Source organism: Bison bison, unplaced genomic scaffold, assembly GCF_000754665.1.
Source record: "Bison bison bison isolate TAMUID 2011002044 unplaced genomic scaffold, Bison_UMD1.0 scf7180017864180, whole genome shotgun sequence".
Taxonomy (NCBI): domain Eukaryota; kingdom Metazoa; phylum Chordata; class Mammalia; order Artiodactyla; family Bovidae; genus Bison; species Bison bison.
Genome location: NW_011494752.1, coordinates 4,390,950 through 4,418,865, shown reverse-complemented (window position 1 = coordinate 4,418,865; position 27,916 = coordinate 4,390,950). Strand labels below are relative to the sequence as shown.

General features: G+C 37.5%; 1 protein-coding gene across 1 annotated transcript in view; it reads right to left on the bottom strand.

Moving 5' to 3' along the window:
- Positions 1 to 27,916, bottom strand: part of NPEPPS (aminopeptidase puromycin sensitive) — a 108,861-nt gene that overhangs the window by 31,000 nt on the left and 49,945 nt on the right. Inside the window, exons 4-6 of the mRNA XM_010843141.1 lie at positions 17,332 to 17,409; positions 8,117 to 8,238; positions 308 to 415 (exon numbers count right to left, since the gene is read on the bottom strand). Of these exons, the coding sequence (XP_010841443.1) occupies positions 308 to 415; positions 8,117 to 8,238; positions 17,332 to 17,409 (308 nt within the window). The remainder of the gene's footprint in view (positions 1 to 307; positions 416 to 8,116; positions 8,239 to 17,331; positions 17,410 to 27,916) is intronic.

Here is a 27,916-nt window from a genome sequence, read left to right as displayed (position 1 = left end):
TTTTTTTCTCTCAAGTAATAGTTATTAAGTTCATTTCTTACTTAGATTTCCAAATTAAAGAAAGCAGGTAATCTTGTTAACATAGCTTACAAGAAATTTCTTCCAGGGTGCGGGAAAACTCCGCAAATGAGGCAATAAAAAAAAAGAGGGCTTATAAGAAACTAAGAACACTAACATTTGTGCTCCCATTATGTGTCAAGTACTGTGCTGGGTGACTAGGTAGTTCCATGCTATCCCATCTAATCAGCAAACAAAATATGCTAAATGCTTATTCAAAATATAAGAATACTCATTAACACATACATACCATGTTTGATAAAGCTACTCTGTCTTTAGGAACAACCAATGAAATATCAAAAGTTGCTTTGATGGCAGGTTCATCCCAGCAAGGAAAAGCTCTCCGGGCATCAGTAGCCTTAAAAAAAGAATATGAAATATGAACTATCACTGAATGAACCTACCGGACTATTTCACGTAACAACCATTTCTTTCTATCATTCATTCATTCACTTTTTCAAATATTTATTTTCTACTTAGCGCTAGGCAATAAGCTAGGCACTGATAACAAAGAAAATGCAAGGTAGCACTTTCATATATAACACATAAAACTGTCAGCATTTGACCTACTTATTTAAAGAGATCTCATTCTTTCTGTAAACATAAAGTAATAAACTTTAAAACAAAATAAGATTTAGTGGTGCAGCAGAATATTAGTTATAAAATAAAGAATCTTTCATAAAATAGAAATAGAACCGCTGACAAGATTCTGTATCTTGCCCCTCAGTCACGTCCGACTCTCTGTGACCCAATGGACTGCAGCATTCCAGGCTTCCCTGTCCTTCACTATCTCCCACAGTTTGCTCAAACTCATGTCCATTGAGTTGATAATGCCGTCTATTCATTTCATCTTCTGTTGCCCCCTTCTCCTCCTGCCCTCAATCTTTCCCAGCATCAGGGTCTTTTTCAGTGAGTTGGCTCTTCCCATCAGGTGGCCAAAGTATTGGAGCTTCAGTATCAGTCCTTCCAGTGAATATTCAGGGTTGATTTCCTTTAGGATTGTCTGATTTGATCTCCTTGCTGGCCAAGGGACTCTCAAAAGAGTCTTCTCTAGCACCACAGTTCAAAAGCAACAATTCTTTGGTGCTCAGCCTTCTTCACGGTACAACTCTATACAGACCTTTGTTGGCAAAGTGATGTCTCTGCTTTTTAATACACTGTCTAGGTTTGTCATAGCTTTTTTTCCAAGGAGCAAGCATCTTTTAATTTCATGGCTTCAGTCACTGTCCGCAGTGATTCTGGAGCCCAAGAAAATAAAGTCTGTCACTGTTTCCACTGTTTCCCCATCTATTTGCCATGAAGTGATGGGATCGGATGCCATGATCTTCGTGTTCCGAATGTTCAGTTTTAAGCCAGTTTTCTCATTCTCCTCTTTCACCTTCATCAAGAGGCTCTTTAGTTCCTTTTCAATTTCTGCCATTAGGGTGGTGTCATCTCCATACCTGAGGTTATTGATATTTCTCCCAGCAATTTTGATTTCAGCTTGTGCTTCATCTAGCCTGGCATTTTGCATGAGGTACTCTGTGTATAAGTTAAATAAGCAGGGTGACAATATACAGCCTTGACGTACTCCTTTCCCAATTTTGAACCAGTCTGTTGTTTCACGTTCGGTTCTGTTGCTTCTTCATTTTTTTTTTTTTCCCCTGAATAGCATGTGGGATCTTAGTTCCTCATCAGGGATCAAACTCATGCCCCCAGCAGTAGAAGTGTGGAATCTTAACCATTGGCCTGCCAGGAAAACATATACTTCTGAAAAAGGATTTCTTGGGGCTTCCTTGGTGGCTCAGTGGTAAAAGAATTCGCCTGACAATGCAGGAGACAAGGGTTTGGTCCCTGATTTGAGAATATTCCATGTGCCATGGAGCAACAAGCCCCCTGTGCCACAGCTACGGAGCCTGTGCTCTAGAGCGCAGGAGCCGCAACTACTGAGCCCACATGCTGCAGCTACCGAAGCCCAGGTGCCTTAGAGCCTGTGCTCTGCAACGATAAGCCATGGCAATGCCTGCACACCACAGCTAGAGAGCAGCCCATGCGGACCACAACTAGAGGAAAGCCTGCACAGCAATGAAGACCCAGCACAGCCAGTAAATAAATATTTTTAAAAAAGGATTTCTCGAAGGAAAAATGTGACATGTCTGACTGCACTGTCAAAGAAATTAAATAAATTATGAATTCTACTAAACAGTAAATAAGATGTTTGAAAAAGTAAGTAGACTGTAAGGAAAACAATACACAGAAAAATTCAAATTAGGAGTAGCACTAAATAAAATGACACAGATAGTAAGATCTAAGTTTATTTATCTATCTGGCTGCATTGGGCCTTAGTTGCTGCACACAGGATATTTTGGTGTGGTGGGTGGGCTTCTCTCTAGTTGTACCTAGTTGTGGGTGACCCACAAACTGGAGAACAATAATACCAAAGAAGTTCTTGCACTATGGTGAAGGTTCTAAACCCCAAGTAAGGCTTCCCAGCCTGGGTACTGGACAAAGGGACTGGGAATCCCCAGGAAATCTAGCCTTGAAGGTCAGTGGGATTTGATTACAGGACTTCCACAGGACTAGGGGAAACAGAGACTCCAGTCTTGGAGGGCACAAACCACATCCTGCACGCACCAAGACCCAGAGGAAAGGAGCAGTAACCCCACAGGAGATTGAGTCACAACTACCTGCTAATGTTGGAAGGTCTCCTGTGGAGGTTATGGGTTGACAGGGGCTCATCACAGGGACAGAGGCACTGGCAGCATCAGGCAAGGAAGGCCCCTCCCTTGGCATAGTAAACCCTCTTGGAGTTTGCCATTAACCCTACCACAGAGCAAACAACTACCAGGGAGGGAGTGCAACCACACCCATCATCAGATAATTGGATTAAAGCTTTACTGAGCAAGGCCCTGCCCACCAGAGCAAGACCCAGTTTTTCTCACTGCCAGTCCCTCCCATCAGGAAGCTTACACAAGCCTCTTAGCCTCCTCCATCAGAGGGCAGATCGAAGAAGCAAGAAGCACAGTCCCACAGCAGCTAAGACAAAAACCATAACCAAACAGAAAGCTAATCTCGATGAAAAAGCAGAAAGGTATATCACAGATAAAGGGACAGGATAAAACCCCAGAAAAACAACTAAATGAAGTGGAGATAGGCAACCTTCCAGAAAAAGAACTCAGAATAATGATAATGAAGATGACCCAAGATCTCGTGAAAACAATGAAGATACAAGAAATGTTTACCAAAGACCTACAAGAACTAAAAAACAGATGCATAATATACTAGAAGGAATCAAGAGCAGAATAACTGAGGCAAAAGAAGAGATAAATGACCTGGAGGACAGAATGGTGGAAACCACTGCTACGTAACAGAATATAGAAAAAAGGATGCAAAGAAATGAAGACAGCCTAAGAGACCTCTGGGACAACACTGAATGCACCAACATTCACATTATAGGGGTCCCAGAAGGAGGAGGGAGAGAAAAAGGACCTGAGAAAATATCTGAAATAATAGCTGAAAATTTCCCTAACATGGGAAAGGAAACAGTTAACCAAGTCCAGGCAGCACAGAGAGTCCCAGGAAGGATAAACCCAAGGAGGAACACACTGAGACACATAGTAATCAAACTGACAAAAATTAAAGACAAAGATAAAATATTAAAAGCAACAAGAGAAAAACAACAAATAACATATAAGGGAACTCCCATCAGGCTATCAGCTGATTTCTCAATAGAAACTCCACAAGACAGAAGCAAATAGCATGATATATTTAAAGTTGTGAAAGGGAAGAACCTACAACCAAGAATACCCAGAAAGTCTCTCCTTCAGATTTGATGGACAAATCAAAAGCTTTCCAGAAAAGCAAAAGTTAAGAAAATTCAGCACCACCAAACCAGGTTTACAACAAATGCTAAAGGAACTTTAAGAAGGAAACACAAGAGAAGGAAAAGACCTTCAAAAAATAAACCCAAAATAATTGAGAAAACGGTAATAGGATCATACATACTGATAATTACCTTAAATGTAAATGGATTAAATGCACCAACCAAAAGACATACACTGGCTAGGCAGATGAAAACATGTGCATGTACGTACTTCCACTTACATCACTGTGCTTGACCCCCCCAAATTGTATGGAACTATTTTATATTGTTAAGTTAATCATGTTCCCATTATGGCTTAAAATTATAATTATCTTTTATTTTTTGTCTGGCTATTGATTGGGAAAACTGATAAACACCTTAACTATGGTGATTATATAACTATTACTCACTTTATACCACTGTATCATGATTGGTCAACAGAAATTAATTGAACTCTATATCACCAAACAAAACTACAATTTTACAGAAAAACCTATAATCACTTTTTAAAATCCAGATGCTTATCAGAATTATCTTGAAATTTTTTGAAAAATACAAATGCCCAGGTATTGCACTTTTTCCTCCAGAGCTCAAGGTATGCTTCTAATGAGCAGTCATGTTTAAAAACAACTGGACTACATGATGGTCTTTTATCTAGTTTGTTTTACTTTTTCTATTTCACATTCAGTCCTCCCATTTCATTTAGTTTATGCTTTCCAATTTCTCCATCTTTTTCTTTCTTTTTAATGTTCTTTCTCAAGCCTTTATCAAGCATAGTAGAAAAGCTTATGTATACACATAAATAGTATGTATGACATATATATTTTAGAAAACTTATGAATTTTTGCCTAACTAAAAATGTATGATATTTTGATTCCACTTGTTTGACTTAGTATGAATAGAATGCTAGATTTCTAATTAGGAAGATGAAATAAGCAAAAAAGGTTTACTGTATAGCACAGGGAACTATAGTCAGTATTTTGTAATAAACTATAATGGAAAATAATTTCAAAAATAATATATGCGTAACTGAATCACCTTGCTGTGCACCTGAAACACTGTAAGTCAACTATACTTCAATAATATACATATTAAGCAAAAAGCAAACAAACAAAGGACAGGTGATAAAAGCAATCACAGGTACATTTAGGGGACAGACACTAGAGCTAAATCTATTATTAAATGATGTTCCTGAAGAAGAGATCAGAACAGAAACATAATGAAGATGCAACAGAAGAAAATACTGCTATACTGATGAAAGATCTAAATCTGAATGTGAATAGGGTTCACCAATTATTAAAAGTTAATGAAAAGTGAACACTAGGTACAAAGAAATAATTTAACAAGCAATCACAAAGAAAATACAGCAAAATTTTAAATTGTGTTACTCTACAAAGGGATAAGACACATTTTAGTCTGACTCCTCCTATTTGACAAAATGAGATGTAAAAGACTTTAGAACATATTTTGTAATATTTATTTTTATTTATTTATTAGGCTGTGCCAAAAGACAAGAGAACTTATTATTAGCAGACCTGCCTTATAAAAAATACTGAAAAGAGTCCTGTAAGCTCAAGTGAAATACAGTAAATGGTAACTCAAATCCATACAAAGAAATGAAGAACACCGTGAAGGGGAACACATAGGAATTATAAAGACAGCATAAATATTTTTATCTGGGTTTTGTCTGTTTTTCATTCTTGGCTGCACCACACAGCTTACAGGATTTTAGGTCCCCAACAAGGGACTGAACCCTGACCAGCTCCCTGTAGTGGAAAGTCCTAACCACTAGCCTACCAGGGAATTCCCATAAACATTTTTATTTGTAATTCTTTTCTGTTTTGTCTTTACATCTGTCTTTAAAAGGCAACTGTATAAGGTAATAATTAGAAAATGACTGATAGGCTTAGATGTATTAGTACTATATAAAGATCAAATTTTTATGACAATTATAGCATGAAGGAGTCAGGAGCTACAATGAAGCAAAGTTTTTATACATTAAAAATTTTTTCATATTAACCTGAACTATATTGGGTTTCTTTAATACTTACTTATTTGGCTGTGCCAGGTCTTAGTTGTGGCATGCGAGATCTTCAGTTGCAGCACATAGAATCTAGTTCCCTAACCAAGAATCAAACCTAGGCCCCATGCATTGGGAGCTCAGTCGTAGCCACTGGACCACCAGGGTGGTCCCTAGACCAACATTTATGCATCTCTGGAAGAGAAAAACTGTAAGCCAATTGTATCACTCTTACTGAAGAAGTTGGGCTTGTCAAGGGAAAACTCACTCAAAAGAAACTATGGGGTGTCTCAGTTAAAAGGCAAGAAACTACTATGTGATTTGGAATTTGCCTGAATGATTTGGAGACGATTTAAGGAAGAAAGAATTCTAAGTTGAGTGCTGTCAGAAAGTGGAGGCAATTTTACCAGCAAGTATTATCTTTTCTGTTAATATAAAGAGGGCAAACTAGAGAAAGCCTAAGACTGCATTTGGTAAAAAAAAAACAACCAGCAGTCACTCATTTTAACCAAGAAAGGGAGTTGTTTGTCTTTTGTGATGAACAAAATGACCTTGTTTTTGTCTGTGCCTGGAGGAAATTACGAAGGGTCCTTGTTTTGTCTCACCTTATCATGGTGTCAAAGTAGTAACCTTGTCTGAAGCTGGCACTTTGTCTACATCCAACAGGAAAACAACATCTATTAGCTTCAGTGCTAGGACAACTTATGTCAGGGGCTGCTCTTTCTTCCTTCCCCCTCCTCCAAACAAATCTTTTATATGTTCAGTAAAACTGGTTGTATATAAAGGCAAATGAAAGATTTTCTGATATCCCAACACTCAGGAAGTATACCACCCACATACTCTCCCTTTAAAAATCATTTGGAGACACACTGCAACAAATCATTCCAAGATGAAGAAGTGCTCAAAAGGGCTAGAGATAAGCACTGGAATCACACTCTCACATACACACACATACACACAGGTAACAAAATTATATTTACATATATATATAAAATCCATATATATCTGTGTATAGCTATATATGCATACATACAGGTAAAAAAAACTTCAACACCTGGATTGCTTTTATACTTTGTACCTGTGGCTTTTCCTACTAAATGAATACTGATACTGTTATAAAAATATCATTCCCCAGCCCACATCCCTAATTCTCTCCCCTGTATAATAGAGAGAACTGAATATAGAATAAAAATTCCAAAATCATTAATACAATTATGGTTACAGGCATCTAGCCTCAAATAATCAGGCAAATAAGAGAAGAGACCTTTGTCAGAATGTCTCACTGAAGATCGTGATTTTTTTTGGCTGCCCTGGGTCTTTGTTGTGGCACACGGGCTCTTCATTGCTGATATGGGCTTTCTCTACTTGTGGCAAACGGGGGCTACTCTCTGGTTACGGGGTGCAAGCTGCCCACTGCCATGGCTTCTGTTACTGCAGAGCATGGGCTCTAGGGTGCTAGCTCAGCAGCTGTGGTGCGTGGACTTTGTTGCCCTGCAGCATGTGGAATCTTAGCACCTGGACCAGGGACCAAGCCCAGGTCCCCTGCATTGGCAGCAGATCCTTTCTTTCTGTTCTTAAAACAATAATTTTATTTCATTATTTATTTTTGGTTGTGCTTTGTTTTTGTTGCTGCACGGACTTTTCTCACGTTGTGGCAAGCGGGGGCTACTCTTTGATGTGATGTGCAGGCTCTAGGGTGCACAGGCTTCAGCAGTTGTGGCAGGCAGGCTCAGTAGTTGCAGCTCCTGGGCTCTAGAGCACAGGCTCAATAGTTGTGGTGCATGGGCTCAGCTGTTCCACAGCATGTGGCATCTTCCCAGATCAGGAATAGAACCCATGTCTCCTCCACCGGCAGATGGATTCTTCACTGAGTCACCAGGGAAGCCTCTGGCAGGCAGATTCTCAACCACAGGTCCACAAGAGAAGTCCCAAGATCATAATATTTTAAAGAATGCATGCGTGCTAAGTCGCATCAGTCGTGTCCAACTCTTTGCAATCCCACTGACTGTAGTCCACCAGGCTCCTCTGTCCATGGGATTCTCCAGACAAGAATATTGGAGCGGGTTGCCATTTCCTCCTCTAGGGGATCTTTTCAACCCAGGGATTGAACCAGCATCTCTTAATGTCTCCTGCATTGGCAGGCGGACTCTTTACCACTAGCGCCACTTGGGAAGCTCATATTTTAAAGAATACCATACCTCAAACTGTGTGACAGCAGCATAGCGCACCTCTCCAGAAGGGGTAGTATATTTACTTCTATAGAAACCCTTCATTTTATCATTCAGTTCGCCAACAAAATCTATCTTTAAGGTTCCTGTACCTGTGATTGAAGATAAATGAAAATACTTTCATGGAGATATTAAGTACAAGTTATCAGAAGTATGTCATTAAGCATTAATTCATAGCTATTGACAATGTTCAAATCATTCCTTCGTTTCTCAAACACTCTTCTTGGCAATGTAGAAAATACAGTATTTACTAAAGTAAATGGCAAACTAATCCTAAAGGAAACCTTAAAGTCATGTTTAGAGTGACTGCTAAGAAAGTTCTTTAATTTTACTAGTGAGTTTCAAATCACCAATACATGAAAAGCAGGAAAAGAAATAAATATATTCAATGTATGACCGGCTATTATGCACTGGTGCTTTAAAAATATTTAGTTGGGTAGGCGTTGTCTCCATTTTGTGAGATGAAGAAACTAACCCTGAAAAGCTAAATAACTTGCCCAAGGTCACACAATTAGTAAGTAGCAAGAATGAGATTAAAAACTCAGGTCTGTTTAATCCAAAATTCATGCTCTCTGCCAATTATGCCATATACATTGATCCTTTCCTGAAATCTAAGAATATTAAAGAAATAAATTTAAACCAATAAGTATTAAATGCAAATAAAAATACCTAAATACATATTCTATTGTTATATAAGAACAAAATCAATTTAGATAAAATAGGAGGTTTTTTTTAAATTGAAGTATAGTTGATTTACAATGTTGTGCCAATCTCTGCTGTACAGTACAGTGACTCAAGTTATACACAGAGACATTCTTTTTTTATATACAAAATGAGAGTTTTTACAAATATATATACAGCTGACCCTTGACTATTATGGGGGTTAATCCACCTATAATTTATAGGTGCTTAGTTGCTAAGACGTGTCCGACTATTTGCGACCCCATAGATTGTAGCCCACCAGGCTCCTCCATTCATGGGATTTCCCAGGCAAGAATACTGGAGTGGGTTGCCATTTCCTTCTCCAGGGGATCTTCCCAACCCAGAGTTCGAACCCTGGGTCTCCTGCCTTGGCAGTCAGATTCTTTACCACTGAACCACCTGAGTAGCCCCAAAAAACATGGAACGATTCACAAATTTGCATGTTGTCCTTGCGCAGGGCCATGCTAATCTTCTCTGTATTGTTCCAATTTTAGTATACGCACAGCCTAAGCAAGCACAAGAAAAGCAACTAACGCTTCCAGAGACACCACTGGGACAGGGGTCTTCCATATCTGCAGTTCCTCCACATCTCCAAATTCAACCAACCTTGGAATGTGTGGTACGCTATTTACTACTGAAAAACATCTGAGTATAAGTGGACCCATGCAGTTCAAACCTGCGTTGTTTAAGCACCAACTATACTTTCTTTCATAACAGAAAAAACCTTATCACTATTATCTAGTGTCATCTACTAAATTCAGATGCAAGACAAAACAATAATCCCATTCTACATTTTATAAATCCAGTCACAAAAATCCCCCAAAATGTTGACTTTTAATTGATCCCTTTAAAGTGCCTATTTATAAAAGAATCCAGAGCATGGGAATCTAACAAATCAGAGATATAGTATGACCATAAAGTAATTAGCCACTTAAATCAGAACTTTCATATGCTAATGCTTCAAACTGACATTTTGTAATGCTTGCAGAGCAATGACACTGACATTGTTCAAAACGTTCTTGACTTTCTGACATATCCTTTTCGAGGTTCACAAAGTCAAATCTTCACCTTCCAAAATTGAATTTGCTTTTTGGAAAGGTCCAAGTCATAAAAAGTTCAAGTCTGCAGATTATGTGAATAACAAATTGCAATCTATTTTTAGCCAAAACACTAATTGTGCCTATTAAGTAATTAAGCTAATTTCCTAATATGCCTCAAACTGGTTCTGAAGTAATTTCAAGTAAAAATTTCAGACATTTGCAGCAAAGTCACAACTAAGGAAAGTACCACATTCTGAATCATGCTAGGAAAATAAAACCAAATAACTCACCTGAAGGTCCACTGAACAGACATCTGTGATAGTATTTTTTTTTTTAAATCGGACATTCTGGCTGAAGGTGTCAATAAATACATTTTTTTTTTTTTTTAAAGAGAATGATAGTTACTGGGACAGTAAATATAAAAACAGTAAAAGAATCTGAAACAATTCTGACTGATACTAAAGAATTTAGCTATAAATAATATAACATTTCTCTATTTTCATTAGGAATTCATTGATTAGGAAAAAAAGGCATATGTGTTCACAGTAATCAAGTTTTTGTTATTGTTGTTTAGTCGCTAAGTCATGTCCAACTCTGCAACCTAGGCTCCTTTGTCCAAGGGATTTCCCAGGCAAGGATACTGGAGTTGGTTGCCATTTCCTTCTCCCAGGATCTTCCCAACCCAGGGATCAAACCCATGTCTCCTGCTTGGCTGGCGAATTCTTTACTGCTGAGCCATCCCTGGGAAGCCCCAATAAAGTTAGTAAAGAATATCTATTAGACTATGAAAACCTCTTTAAAAATAGAACTGTTTGATGAAATTTTATGTTACAATTCCATAAACGGAATTGGTCAGTCTGTTTTTCAATAAGTCAACTATTAAGATGTCTTCATATTCCATGGCAAATCTACTTTTGACTTTTCCTACTTGGAATAAAAGTGGATTTAAAACTTTTAACTAAATAAGAAAGTCTGCTCACATTTTTACTCAGTCTTAAATCTCCAGGGTCATTAATACTATAACAAGATATTGACAATGACCATTTCTGAAAAGTGGCAGACTACAAAATACAAATTATTGGGAAGGGTTATTACCTGAAATTCAAAAAAAACATGTTTTTGTTTTTTTTAAATATATTACTAAATTTAATTGGTGTCACATTACACAGTACTAATTATAGAATATTTGCTATTGATACAGAATTTTAGGGCAAAAACAAGAGGAAAAAGGACTTCATGATAAATTTCATCTGTCAATTTTATACCACACTAAAGAACCAACTGCCAGAAAGTCTGATTTTATACCTATTTTCACATATAACTGACTTTGCTTCCTCAAATTAGATGCCTTATTTGAATAGCCAAGGTATACAATATTTACCTTCTTGGGGTGATAAGCCTTTTAATACATATAAGCTCATTTATTAATTAAACAACTGAAAAATTAGGACTTACTCCAAAAAACTTTGGTTTTCAAAGCTTGCTGCTACTGCTAAGTTGCTTCAGTTGTGTCCAATTCTGTGCGACCCCACAGACAGCAGCCCACCAGGCTCCCCCGTCCCTGGGATTCTCCAGGCAAGAACACTGGAGTGGGTTGCCATTTCCTTCTCCAATGCATGGAAGTGCAAAGTGAAAGTGAAGTCGCTCAGTCGTGTCTGACTCTTAGCGACCTCATGGACTGTAGCCTCCCAGGCTCCTCCGTCCATGGGATTTTCCAGGCAAGAGTACTGGAGTGGGGTGCCATTGCCTTGTTGCAAAATCTGAAGTAACAAAATTACTAAAAATTATATTATAAAAAATTTAATGCGTCTAGCTATGAAATTTAAGACAGATTACTTTATATAAAGAGAATAAGTCTCTGACTTTTTGTCACCATTTCTTGTGATCCTGTTTTCTACTCCTCAAAATGTTAGTATCTTCTAGCATTTCACAAATGATTGTCACTCTACAGGATCCTTAACCACTGATTCTAAGGTTGTTAGGCCTTACAATGATCATGGGAAGTTAACCAATATTCTAAAATGGTGCCAATTTCAGAAACGAAGATGTTTTACTTTGTTATATAGTATTTGGCACGACTGTTAAGTTTGAATTGGCTAAACACAAAGGTTACTAATGTCCTCCTGATACATGCTCAGTATTTATTACCAGAAGAGAGACCACTTACTGAAATTTGAAAAAAAAAATCAGGATTTTATTCTTAAAGCAAAGAATGACTAGGTAACTTTGACCCAGATATCTGAAGAAAATGTGAAAGCCAATGATTTTCAAACAGATATTTATATATATTCAATAATTTAATACAATCACATCTGTAAATGAGATAACTTTTAATTCTAATATTCATATTAGTTACTTAAGTATATCATATTAGCTAAAAATCTCCAAAACTTTGTCAAATATACTTTGTATGTGTGCGCTAAGTCATTTCAGTTGCGTCCAACTCTTATTTAGAGTCCCTATGGACCACAGCCCACCAGGCTCCTCTGTCCATGGGATTCTCCAGGCAAGAATACTGGAGTGGGTTGCCATTCCCTTCTCCAGGGGATCTTCCAGATCCAGGGATCAAACCTGCATCTCTTAAGTCTGCTGTATTGTCAGGCGGGTTCATTACTAGGGTCACCCAGGAAAAAAGTATAGTGTATACTAACTATAGTGTATACTATAGTGTATACTATACCAAAGTATAGTGTATACTAACGGTCATAATCTTCAATGACTTGTTCCTGCTTTTATTAGAAATGACTTAACAATTTACCATGTCTACTGTAAAAAGTCCTTATCAAGAATGATGTAGCTCTTATATACTGATAATGCTGCTAAGTCACTTCAGTCGTGTCCGACTCTGTGCGACCCCATAGATGGCAGCCCACCAGGCTCCCCCCTCCCTGGGATTCTCCAGGCAAGAACACTGGAGTGGGTTGCCATTTCCTTCTCCAATGCATGAAAGTGAAAAGTGAAAGTGAAGTTGCTCAGTCGTATCCAACTCTTAGCGACCCCATGGACTGCAGCCTACCAGGCTCCTCCATCCATGGGATTTTCCAGGCAAGAGTACTGGAGTGGGGTGCCACTGCCTTCTCCATACTGATAATAAATGACCTCTTATATATAAAGGAGAAAAGAACGGTAGAGAATACACATGACATGCTAACTTCTGTGTTCTTAAATGGTATAAACATAAATGCTTATAAAAGCATGGAGCAGTTTTGAAAGAATACATAGGAAACTGATCACTTCAGAGAAGTGGAGCTGAGAAAAAGACAGGAATAGAACAAACAACAAATTATCACTATGTATCATTTGAATTTCAAACCATGTACATGTGTTATATTTTTTTAACATTTAAAAAATAAAAGGAGCATAATGTGGTAGTTAGTAGTACAAAGTTTTGAATCAAACTGCGTGTGTTCTATGACTGCCACTATACTAGCTGTTGACCTTGGGCAAGTTATTTAAGTTAAATACATCATTTGGTGCAATAGTTTATCTTTAAAGCGGAGATCATAGAATCTATTTCAAAACGGATTAACAAATGTTTATGATGCACATAAAACAGTACATGGCACAGATTAAGCACTCAGGAGATACATGTGTGAATATATAATACACACATATATTCATATACAGGTATGCATCACACACACACGTACACATATACCTTCTGGGAGTTTATGTCCTTTCTTATCTGATGAGTTCCAGCAAATATATTCTGGCTTCTTTTGATAAACACACTAATATTTTTGATTTAAAAAATTATGTCAAATTTCCTAATGCTAAACAATTGAATCTATGCTATTTTTTTTCTATACATGCTAACTAGGTTTATGTATCTTCTTCTTAGGCTATTTTAAGCCACCTTTAAATATTTTTGCTCCTCTCTTCCTCATTTTTATTTCATTAATTTCTGCTCTTAAATCTTTCTCTTCTACTTTCTTCAAGTTATCTATTCTTTTTGTCTAACATTGAGCTTGATGCCCTCTTAATTAATTTTTAGCCTTTCTTCTGAGCTAAATATCCTCTCTGAAAATAATGCTTTACCTGCATCCCACATGCTCCATATGTAGCAATTTTATTATTCAGTTATAAATATTTTCTAATTCCTGTAACTTATCTTCGACTCATTAATTTTCAGAAGTATCATTTTTCCAACATATGAGAAGGCATTTTTTGTTCGTCTTTTGCTACTGACTTTAATCTTTTCACAGTATGAACACAGAATATAGTCTGTAATGATACAGATTTTAAATTTTTACAAAATTTCCTATCATTTCTATCAAAATAATAGTTCACAGTTTTAAACCTCATATATCTGCCTGCAATGCAGGAGACCCAGGTTCGATCCCTGAGTTGGGAAGATTCCCTGAAGAAGGAAATGGCAACCCACTCCAGTGTTCTTGCCTGGAAAATCCCATGGACAGAGGAACCTGGCGAGCTTTAGTCCATGGGGTTGCAAAGAGTCAGACACGACTGAGCAGCTAACACGCAATACAGTTCTACAGGCCCACCCATATAAGCTGCAGGCACGCCCAATGCTACTTATTCCCTATACCTGCCTCAGTAACAACTCTGTGATTCCTAAATACCTTGCTTATTTAGCTATTTTTTTCACTTTTCAATTTTCTTCTTACTATAACAAGTGAAGTTTGAGCTAAACTACATCTCCACTACTATATCTTTCACAAAGAATTAAAATTGTCTATAACTTCAAAGATCTGAAAATATTTTCTCTAACTTCATTTCGTGGCTAAGCACAGAATTCTAAATTGAGAGTCAGATTCACTTATAATTTTCAAGGAATGACTTTATTAAGAGTCCAGTTTCGGGGTACTCTTTCTATCCCCTTCTGATGCCTATGTCAGAAGCTTTCTCTATCTCCTTTATACTTTAATAAAACTTTATTACACACACACACAAAAAAGAGTCCAGTTTCCATTGTAAATCTACTGCTGTTTTGATTTCTGAACCTTGAAGGTAACTTCCTCCTAACTCCCTGTCTCAGGTAGAAACTCTTTGAGAGCCTCACTCTACCCCCTGAAAATTCTAAAATTTGCTTTGGTGTGGGACTTCTTATATTAATTGAGGTTCCTTTTGATAGTGTATTTTTTCAAACTTAAGGCTTCTGTCTCATCAGTTCAAAAAAATTTTCATGTTGTGTGTTTTTCAAAATTTCCCCTTCCCATTTTCTATGTCCTCTCTTTCACTAGCTGGATGTCTGGTCCTGACAGATCAGTCCTCCAATCTTCCTATTTGGAAGATGCCTCTATTTCACCTCTCAAAACTTCTTTTGTTTTTTTTACTCCTAATATATTATAATTTCCAAAGGTGTTCTTACTCTATTCCATCCTGTTCTTATTTAATGAATGTAATATTAGTAATACTCCTTAGGATACTAATCTGTTTGGGTTTGGGGGGGCTTTCTTTTCATTTTTCTTTGCTTCTTTCAATTTTCTATATTTCTATTATACTTATTGCTTTCCTTTTTGCTTTATGTTTCATTTAGAAGTTTATCAAATGTCTGGTAATTGTTGCCCCAGTGACTTTGGGATTGGCCATGCTATTTGCTTTGCACAATGAAATGTGAAGGAACATCACCATCCACGTAGAATCTTTAAATGTTTGTGATTTGTTGCTGTCTACAGCCCCGAGCTTCTCCCCTCTGCCATATGAGAGAATAGCATGCTGCACATAGCAGCTACTCACTACAGAGCCTGGCATCAATAGTCATATGAGCTCAGTGGAGTTCAGGGAAGTTGGCAATATGTCTGCAGATGATCAGCAGTCCTCAGGGCGATGTGTAAACAAGAAATATCTGTTGTAAGCCACTGATATTTGTGATCCCATTTGTGGGTTAAAATGTACACATACACTTACGTATACATAGAATATTTCTGGAAGGATTCACTAGACAGTAAAAGTAGAAAATTCACTAGACAATAAAATTTCTCAGAGAGAGAAATTCTCTATTTTCAGGTTATAATCTTCAGTATCTTTTAATACAGGTTTATGGCAAACATTTGTTTTTATAATAATTTCACACAAAAATAATCCTAGTGAGAAAAAGACAAAATGAAAGATCTTTAAGAGTACCAGGATAAAACTTCTCCAATTTAAAATTTTTCTATAAATACTTTCATATTGAGGGAATATATTCTCAATATAAAAATTATGGAAAACAGAGAAGGGTATAAATAAGAATAAAAATCATCAATTGTCAACAACCAGACATACAATATTATTCATACCATTTTAGAGATATGATTCATCACCTTGTATGTGTAATTCTGTATTCTGCTTTTCAATTTTACATTATAATAAGTACTTTACAGTGTTAAGAATGCATAAACCTCACTTTTAACTGCTGGATGTATTCACCATACATATATGTCATAATTAGCTTAATCATTCCCTTAGTGTTGGACAAATGTATTAATTCTAATTTTTTACTATCTTAGTAATGTCTGAACAGACACTTCTAGGCATAAGGTATTTCTTGTATTTATGACTTTTCTTTAGGATACTATATTCCTAATACCAGAACTTCCAGGTCAAAAGACATGAATATCTTTAGGCTCTTAACAAATACTGCCAGGCTGCTTTCCAAGTAAATTACATGGATTTACATTCTTAGTAGTAATATTAAGGCAGTCACATTGAGATTCATTTTTTTTACTTCTGATTACGTGACAGACAAAAACTGGTATTATCAGTAGTAGTTATTTTAATATTTCTCATTACAAGGAGGACAAATATCTTCACACACTGTTATTATTCATTTGCATTTTCTTTCATATTATCTGTGGCTTTTTATATGCTCATTTATCAAAGTCTCAGTACTTTACCAACTGATTTGTATATAATTTCTTCCATTATATTAAGCTCAGAACGTCTAGTTTCTTTGTGCTTTTAAATAGCACATATAGTAATGTATCAACGAATCTTTCCTTTCATGTCCTCACTTAGCATAGCATCTCTCTAATCTCTCTAACTATACCTCAAAATCAACTGTGGAACATTTGCCTCAGATATTTGGATTCAATTAGTAGAAGAACTAGGTAGATGTAATTTTAAAAAACTGAAACCGAAAAAGTGAAAACAATGCATTATGTTCTGGAATAGAATGACTGTCGTTTTTTACTTTTTTTTTGGTGGGCTAAAAGTTGAAACGAACCTGACTGTTTTAAGCTCTGTCTTAATACTTTGTTATTGTTGTTCAGTTGTCAAGTAGTGTCTGACTCTTTGAGACCCCATGGACTACAGCACGCCAGGCCTCCCTGTCTCTCACCATCTCCCGGAGTTTGCCCAAGATCTTAATACTTAATCTCCCTAAAACAAAGAGCTTTTTTTTTTAAACAACAACAACAAAAAAGACATGCAATAAATTTGGGGGGAAGAAGTAAGATGTTGCTATTCATTATGGGATTTAATAAAAGCCATGTCTCCTACCTGGTTGGAGAGTACTAGGAAAAGACAAGGTGACTTTTTCATCTTCATTTTGATAGTTAAATCCTGTAGCATGTATTTCTGGAATGGAAAAAAAAAAATTACTTCACAGATCTGACTGGACCAAATCCAGGCTGCAGCAATTAACATTTTCAAGAGCAAAATCTCAAATAAAATTAAATATTCTGAATTTAATAAATTAAGCTCCTATTAACAAGAGTGTCATTTCAAACTAACCTATTTTAGACTATGTAACCTAAGTATGCTCCTTAAAAACAACTACACATCCTACATTAATTCGCAAAACTTCCATGATATAAGGAAATAGGGCTACTATAAATGTGAAAAGGTTTTCTACAGATTCCCAGACACACTGCATCCTTCTTTGTGTGATAATGATACTGCTTTATTCGTTGCAGTCTTACTCCTGAACATTTAAAATACAGAATAGGTTGCCAAGATTTCAGTGTCAGAGATATGTTAGTGATAAAGAACCTGCCTGCCAATGCAGAAGACACGGGTTAGGTCCCTGATCTGGGAAAATCCCACATGCAACTAATTTAAGCCCATGCATGCCCATGCAACACAACTAATGAGCCTGTGCTCTAGGGCCCAGAAACTGCAACTCCTGAGACCACATTCCGCAACTACTGAAGCCTGTGCACCTAGAGCACAGGATCTGCAACAAGATGAACCACTGTACTGAGAAGCCCTCGCACTGCAACTAGAGAGTAGCCCCCGCTCCCCATGACTAGAGAAAAGCCAAAGATCCAACACAGTCAAAAATAATTCAAAAAAATAAACAAAACAAAGAAACAGATTTATCAGTGAAAGTTCTGTTCTCCCACTCAAACACAGGTAACAATTCCAACAAGATGTAAGTCGTATTTCCACTGAAATTCTTTGTTGTTACATTTTATAGAAATAAGGAAGGTAAAAACAGGTGTGCGGATTAAATTAAGGTTTTGATTTACTCCCTACCAGTAGTAAGAAGCGGAGAAGGCAATGGCACCCCACTCCAGTACTCTTGCCTGGAAAATCCCATGGACAGAGGAGCCTGGTAGGCTGCAGTCCATGGGGTCGCTGAGGGTCAGACATGACTGAGCGGCTTCACTTTCACTTTTCACTTTCACGCATTGGAGGAGGAAATGGCAACCCACTCCAGTGTTCTTGCCTGGAGAATCCCAGGGACGGGGGAGTCTGGTGGGCTGCCATCTATGGGGTTGCACAGAGTCGGACACGACTGAAGTGACTTAGTAGTAGTAGTATTAGTAGTAGTAAGAAGAGCCTGCTTATTTAAATGATACTTCAGAATACTTAGTTGACACTTTAGGAAAAGAGCTAAGCAGATCAACTCCCACCCACATCTTCACTCCAAAAGAAAAAGTGCCCAAAGAGGTAGCCTTAATAAGCACTTGAAAAGATGTTCAACATCTTTAATCAATCAAAACCACAGTGTGATACCACTTCATACCCACTAGGACAACTATAACCAAAAAGACAATAATAAGTTTAGGGAAGATGTAAAGAATCTGGAACCCTCACACACTGCTGATCGGAATGTAAAAACGTTTCCAAATGTTCTGGGTAACAGCCTGGCAGTTCCTCAAAAGACTAAACACAGAATTAACTGTATAACCCAGAAATTAGGTATATACCCAAGAGAAATGAATAAATATGTCCACACAAAAATGTATACACAAAGGTTCTTAGCACTCAAAAAGTAGAAACAACTCAAATGTCCATCAACTGATGAACAGATAATATGGGATATACAATGGAATACTATGTGACAATAAAAAGAAGTGTTAATATATGCTACAATATGGACAAGCCTTGAAAACATGTTAAGTGAAAGAAATCAAACACAAAAGGCCACATGTCTATATGAAATGTTCAAAATAGGTAAATCCATACAGACAGAAAGTAAACTAGTGGCTGCCTAGGGCTGGAAGGTCATGCAGAAATGGAAAGTGACAGCTCATGGATACTTTGTTTTTGGGGTGATGAAAATGTTCTAAAATTGATTCTGACGGTAGCTTAAAAACCACTGAATTGAATTCTATAGTGTGTGAATTTTATCTCAAAAAGTTTTCATTAAAAGAGAGGCAGCCTTACCAGTCACAGGCTTAAGTTTGATACAGGTAACAGTGATTCAGATTTAATAACATTCTATGAGTCAGGCAAGATGCCCACAATTCACTCTCTTCTCATAAATTACCAAAGATTAAATTCCCAATGTTTCTAATATGAGGGTTCAAACATGTTTTATAAAGCCAAAATCTTTATAAAACCAGTAAGAATTTATAATATGTTTTTAAAAGAACTTTATAATCAATTATTCCTCATTTTACAGATGAAGAAAATGATGTATAAAAAGTAAATGATTTACTCAAGATCACACTGCTGGACTAGAACTCAGTTCCTTTGCTATTCCTATTGCCAAAATTCTTTCTACTATCATAAGATAGCTCCTAAATTTGAACAGAAATTCAAAGTTTGGTATATATACAATACTGATGAAACAAATCTCTACTGAAACAATGACTTTTGCTGGCAAAAATCTGAGATTTGCTCTAACTTGATCCCCAAGAATAGAATATTCCTTAGCCTACAGGGAAGCTAAAAAGCACTTCAAAGATTAAGAATGCACTTTTCTAACTCAGATATAAAGTAGCATTATGGTACCTCTAAGGTACTCTGCGGAGAAGGCAATGGCAACCCACTCCAGTACTCTTGCCTGGAAAATCCCATGGGTGGAGGAGCCTGGTAGGCTGTGGTCCATGGGGTCGCCAAGAGTCGGACACGACTGAACGACTTCACTTTCACTCATTGGAGAAGGAAATGGCACCCCACTCCAGTTTTCTTGCCTGGAGAATCCCAGGGACGGGGGAGCCTGGTGTGCTGCCATCTATGGGGTTGCACAGAGCTGGACACGACTGAAGCAACTTAGCAGCAGCAGCAACAGCAAGGTACTCTGATCAAAAACTATCTCTATAAAAGTTTACTAAAACTAACTTGTTTTTATAAATGCACAAGCTTCAAACTGCTAAGAAATGAAGACAGAAAAGCAAAAGAATAGCAGTTTTTAAATGGAAACAATCAAATACTGTATTGCTAGATTATATCCTACTGCATATCCTTCCAAATGTACACATATCAACTACACCTGTGTATAAAACAAAGAGCAAAATTTCCTCCAAAATTCTCTCTCAGTAAAAAGAAAGTAGCCATATATCTGAATTCTTTAAAAGTCTCCTGGATTATGGGATACTCTTCTAATTGCTTCGCATGGACAACATACTACGTTTGCAAAAGTCGAGTTTGAAATAACCTCAGTCACTTGTAGTTTTGTACATCACCACCACTATTCAGTGGCGTGAGCCAAAAATAAGAAATCATCCTAACTGCCTCCCCCTCCATGTCTCTTTCTAACACCATATATTCAACAAGCAAGTTCAACATTCTTAATCCCAGAATTTTCAAGGTTTTACTTCTCTCCTAGGTCCCTATAATAGCTTCTTAACTGGTCTGTTTCCATTGTTGCTGCCTTATAGTCTACGTTATAGCAGCTAGGGTAATCGGTGAGATCAAAGCCTCTAATGGGAGTCCTACAATATTCAGAATGAAAATCTAAATCTGCTTGAGATGGGCAATTATTTCTTGGAGAGGATCCAAAAAAAGCACTAACCACAAAATAAAAAAACTGACAGATCAGATTTCATTAATATCCTACTGTATAACACAGGGAACTATATTCAACAGCCTTTGATAAACCATATGGAAAAGAATTATATAAAAAAGAATATAAATGTAAAAAACACTTAAAACTTGTAATTATCAAAAGACACTATGAAGAAAACGAACAGGCAAACCACAGACGAAGAGAAAATATTTTACTTTGTATAGATGCAAAAAACTTATATCCAGAATATACATAAAAACTTCTACAACCCAGTGATAAAAAGACAGGTAACCAAAAACATCTTTAACAGAATCTTTGACATTGGTCTCAGGAGTACAATATCTTTCTAGATATATTTCCTCAGGCAAGGGGGAAAAAAGCAAAAATAAACAAATGGGATTACATCAAACTAAAGGCTTTTGCACAGCAAAGGAAACCATCAATAAAACAAAACGACAACCTATCAAATGGGAGAAGACATCTGCAAACAACATATCCTATAAGGGGTTAATCTACAAAACATATAAAGAACCCATACAACTAACAATAACAGCAACAAAAACAACCTGATTTGAAAATGGACTAAAAAGAGGAACTATTAAATAGACACTTTTTCCAAATAAGACATACAAATGGCCAATAAGCACATGAAAAGATGTTCAACATCACTAATTTTTAGGGAAATGCAATTCAAAACCACAATGAGATACTCCCTCATGCCAGTTAGACTGGTTATTATCGAAAAGACAAAAAATAACAGGCCAGTGCTCTGTGACAACATGGAGTGATGGGGTGGGGAGGGAGGTGGCGTTCAGGATGGGTGGGTTCAGGATGAGGGGGACACATGTATACCTATGGCCGATTCACGTTGATGTACGGTCAAAGTCGCTCAACTGTGTCCGACTCTTTGTGACCGCATGGACTATATACAGTCCACGGAACTCTCCAGGCCAGAATACTGGAGTGGGTAGCTTTTTCCTTCTCCAGGGGATCTTCGCAACCCAGGGATTGAACCCAGGTCTCCCACACTGCAGGCAGATTCTTTACCAGCTGAGCCACAAAGAAGCCCTGATGTATGGCAAAAGCCATCACAATATTGTAAAGTAATTATCCTCCAATTAAACAAAATAAATTTTTTTAAAAAGGTAACAAATGTTGGCAAGGATCTGCAGAAAAGGAACTTTCACACACTGTTGGTGGGAATGTAAACTAGTATAACCACTATGGAAGACAGTATGGATATGCCTCAAAAATTTAAGAATAGAACTACCATATGACCCAGATATCCTACTTCTGGTATTTATCCAATGAATACAAAAACACTAATTCAAAAAGATATATGCATCCCTATGTTCATCACATTTACAATAGCAAAGATGTGGAAACAACCTACGGACCCATCCACTGGTGAATGAACTAAGATGTAGGATATACAAAAAATGGAATATTACTCAGCCATAAAAAGATGAAATCTTGTCATCTGCGACTACATGGACGGACCTTGAGGCTATTGTGTTAAGTAAAATAAGTCAGATAGAGAAAGGATACATACCATATGATACTACTGAGATTATATACATATAAAGTAATTAGGGACTTCCCTGGTGATCCAGTGGCTAAAACAACATGTGCCCGATGCAGGAGGCCCAGGTTCGATCCCTGGTTGGGAACTAGATCCCATACGATGCAACTGAGAGTCTGCATGCCACAACTAAAGGTCCTGGGACGATCTGGTGGTAAGCACACCATAAGGGCATACAGAAGTAGAAATACAATGCTGTGCACGTGAAGAATATGACAAAATGCTGTTGTCGATGTGGAGCAACAACTAGAACTCATATTTTGCCACTGATGCCTCACTGTTGTTCCTCAAAGACTGCAAGCATTCTCTAACCTCAGAGTTTCTGCAACTTCACGAAAAATTCTTTATCCAGTTACCTACACATTTTATGTCATTCAGGTCTCTGCTCAAATAATTTCTTTAGAAATCTGTTCCATCACCTTAAACAACAAGCTTCATTCTATATTCTGTTCCTGTGATTTCTGAGTACTTATCACTACATTCATTACATTACATTATTTGTTACTTATCTTCCCAAATTGAATACATGTATCTGGAATGTTGACTCCTAGTTTTGTCCACCACTCTACCTCCAATACTTGAATGATTTCTGGCACACAGTAGGTTTAGTAATCATCAGCAGAATGAATAGCTCACTTCAAAAACAACATTCTAAGTGATTACATCATGAAGATCATCAATAGTACCCATATAAAATATATTAATAAAAAGTACCTTTACTAATGATATATGAATAGGGATTTATGGCTAGAGAGAAAATTTTCAATTAAAACATAATACAGTAATTCAAAAAGGCCTTAGAAGATAGTATTTGCTCTGGAACAATCAGATTGTTCAAAGTGTGCAAAGCCATTAATATAATACTAAAGATACATGAAAAGTATCAATAAATATGCTTCAATAAAGTAGAGAAAAGGCAATATTACCAAATTAATGTTTACATTAATACAGTTATAATTTAAATTGTATATATGTAAATTGAGCATTATAAGTAGATAGTTTCCTACATCATGAATAAATAGTATCAATAACCTCATATGCAGATGACACCACTCTTATGGCAGAAAGCAAAGAAGAACTAAAAAGTCTCTTGATGAGGTGGAACAGGAAAGTGAAAAAGTTGGCTTAGAACTCAACATTCAAAAAACTAAGATCATGGCATCCAGTCCCATCATTTCATGGCAAATAGATGGGGAAACAATGGTAACAATGACAGACTATTTTGTTGGGCTCCAAAATCACTGCAGATGGTGACTGAAGCCATGAAATGAAAAGACGCTTGCTCCTTGGAAGAAAAGCTATGATGAACCTAGACAGCATATTAAAAAGCAGAGACATTGCTTTGCCGACAAAGGTCCATCTAGTCAAAGCTACGGTTTTTGCAGTAGTTATGTATGGATGTGAGAGTTGGACTACAAAGAAAGCTGAGCGCTGAAGAATTGGTGTTTTTGAATTGTGGTATTGGAGAAGACTCCTGAGAGTCCCTTGGACTGCAATGAGATCAAACCAGTCAATCGTAAAAAAAATCAGTCCTGAATATTTATTGGAAGGACTAATGCTGAAGCTGAAATGCCAATACTTTGGCCACGTGATGTGAAAAAATGACTCAGGAGAAGACCCTGATGCTGGGAAAGACTGAAAGCAGGAGAAGGGGATGACAGAGGATGAGATGGCTGGATGCAATCACCGACTCAATGGACATGAGTTAGAGGAAGCTCCGAGAGTTGGTGATGGACAGGGAAGCCTAGTGTTCTGCAGTCCACGGACTTGCAAAGAGTTGGACATGGAGTATGTCAAGGCTGTATACTGTCACCCTGCTTATTTAACTTATAGGCAGAGTACATCACGAGAAATGCTGGGCTGGATGAAGCATAAGTTGGAATCAAGACTGCTGGGAGAAACATCAATAACCTCAGATATGCAGATGACACCACCCTTATGGCAGAAAGTGAAGAACTAAAGAGCCTCTTAATCAAAGTGAAAGAGGAGAGGGAAAAAGTTGGCTTAAAGCTCAACATTAAAAAAACTAAGACCACGGCATCCGGTCCCATCACTTCATGGCAAATAGATGGGGAAACAGTGGAAACAGTGACAGATTTTATTTTTTTCGGCTCCAAAATCACTGCAGATGGTGACCGTAGCCATGAAATTAAAAGATGCTTACTCCGTGGAAGGAAAGTTATGGCCAACCTAGACAAAATATTAAAAAGCAGAGACATTACTTTGCCAACAAAGGTCTGTCTAGTCAAAGCTATGGTTTTTCCAGTAGTCATGTATGGATGTGAGAGTTGGACTATAAAGAAAACTAAGTGCCGAAGAATTGATGGTTTTGAACTGTGGTGTTGCAGAAGACTCTTGGGAGTCCCTTGGATTGCAAAGACATCCAACCAGTCCATCCTAAAGGAAATCGGTCCTGAATGTTCACTGGAAGGACTGATGTTGAAGCTGAAACTCCAATACTTTGGCCGCCTGATGCGAAGAGCTGACTCATCTGAAAAGACCCTGATGTTAGGAAAGACTGAAGGCGGGGGAAGAAGGGGACGACAGAGGATGAGATGGTCTAATGGCATCACTAACTCAATGGACATGAGTCTGCATAAACTCTGGGAGTTGGTGATGGACAGGGAGGCCAGGCGTGCTGCAGTCCATGGGGTCACAAAGAGTCAGACATGACTGAGCGACTGAACTGAACTGAAGCTTAACCAAACATAACCTTGCCAAAAAAATCTTTAAAAAAATATTTTAAATGTGAAAATAGTAACCTTATAATCAGGCATATGCAGTTATTCAAATCTGAGCCTTCACTGTCACATCTATAAAATTAAAATCATTACCTATTCTTTAGTTATTTGAAGATTATATATAATGCACTCTATGTAAAGTGCTTAGCATAGCGTCTGGTTATGACCTTCAAAAAAACGAACACTCTTTTTCTAGATCACAATATATCTAACAGTTCTTTGTTAACTACAACTAATTCATTGTTGTTGTTGAGCCCCTAAGTCATATCTAACTCTGCAACCCCATGGACTGTAGCCCGTCAGACTCCTCTGTCCATTGGATTTCCCAGGCAAGAATACTGAAGTGGTTGCCACTTTCTTTTCCAGGGGATCTTCCGGACCCAGGGATCAAACCTGTGTCTTCTATTTGGCAGAAGGATTCTTTACTGCCACCAGGAAAGCCCACTAATTCATTATACCTGTATAAATAAGGACTCTTGCTGAAATTACTTACAACAGAGCACTACATTTCAGAAAAAAACTAAACATAATTGGCATTTTGAAATATGTGGACATGAACACACATATTTGGGTATAAGCATGCATGTGTTGAGTATGTATTTTAGTAATCAAATAAACAGAAGCAAAACTTGAATATAATCATAGCATGTATAAAACCATAACAAAAAAACCTTATACCCAAAACTACTAACAATATTCACTTTGATTAAAAAAGGTTATTCATGACAATATATACCTACAAAGTTAAAAAATAATTTGATATAATTTTGACTTAGAAGTATAAAGAATTTCAGAACTATATACACAAAATGCTATCATTTATGAGCACACACACAATACATACGTAGATACAGATATATAGACATACATATATCTATAGATATCTGTAGATATATAGACACACATGAACATATATGTCTATAAATGCTTAGAACATCTGAGGAAGGATACACACAAACCTGACAACTTTTTCTCTAGGCAGGAGAGATGGAAGGCTGGAGAGGGGGAAAGCAGGCTTACTTAGTACTGTATAACTTTTGAATTTGGCATCATGCTGCTACTGCTGCTAAGTCACTTCAGTCGTGTCCAACTCTGTGTGACCCCATAGACAGCAGCCCACCAGGCTCCCCCATCCCTGGGATTCTCCAGGCAAGAACACTGGAGTGGGCTGCCATTTCCTTCTCCAATGCATGAAAGTGAAAAGTGAAAGGGAAGTCGTTCAGTTGCGTCTGACTCTTTGCGACCCCATGGACTGCAGCCTACCAGGGTCCTGAACATATTAATTATGAAAAATTTTGTAATGGTAAAATCTTTTCAAAGATACTCCTTCTGAGATCCTGATCAAATTTGTATAGCATGTCCATTTATCAAACAAATCTAATGATTATGTGTTCTCATTCTGGGCTTTCCAAGTATGGCTTATTAAGGAGGAGGCACTCTTGCCTAGATCTTTAGGACTCCGGTCAATCATAATTAAAAAACCACAGTCATTCTTAGAGAACATAAAAGGTGAAGTGGCTCATCCTGTTTTCACAGTCTACCAGTGCAAAAAGCTTTCACTATAACCAAAAGAAGGCAGACACACTTAATTACTGTACCACTTCAGTTCAGTTCAGTCGCTCAGTCGTGTCCGACTCTTTGGGACTCCATGAACCATAGCACGCCAGGCCTCCCTGTCTATCACCAACTCCTGGAGTTTACCCAAACTCATGTCCATTGAGTCAGTAATGCTAACTGATCATCTCATCCTCTGTCATCCCCTTCTCCTCCTGCCTTCAATCTTTCTTAACATCAGGGTCTTTTCAAATGAGTCAGCTCTTCATATCAGGTGGCCAAAATATTGGAGTTTCAGCTTCAGCATCATTCCTTCCAAAGAACACCCAGGATTGATTTCCTTTAGGATGGACTGGTTGGATCTCCTTGCAGTCCAAGGGACTCTCAAGAGTCTTCTCCAACACCACAGTCCAAAACCATCAATTCTTCAGTGCTCAGCTTTCTTTATAGCCCAACTCTCACATCCAGACATGACTACTGGAAAACCCACAGCTTTCACTAGATGGACCTTTGTTGGCAAAGTAATGTCTCTGCTTTTGAATATGCTACTCAGGTTGGTCATAACTTTCCTTCCAAGGAGTAAGCATCTTTTAATTTCATGGCTGCAATCACCATGTGCAGTGATTTTAGAGCCCAGAAAAATAAAGTCTGACACTGTTTCCACTGTTTCCCCATCTATTTCCCATGAAGTGATGGGGCCAGATGCCATGACCTTAATTTTCTGAATGCTGCGTTTTAAGCCAACTTTTTCCCTCTCCTCTTTCTCTTTCATCAAGAGGCTTTTAAGATCTTCTTCACTTTCTGCCATAAGGGTGGTGTCATCTGCATATCTGAGGTTATTGATACTTCTCCTGGCAATCTTGATTCCAGCTTGTGCTTCTTCCAGCCCAGCGTTTCTCATGATGTACTCTGCATATAAGTTAAATAAACAGGGTGACAATATACAGCCTTGATGTACTCCTTTTCTATTTGGAACCAGTCTGTTGTTGTGTGTCCAGTTCTAACTGTTGCTTCCTGACCGGCATA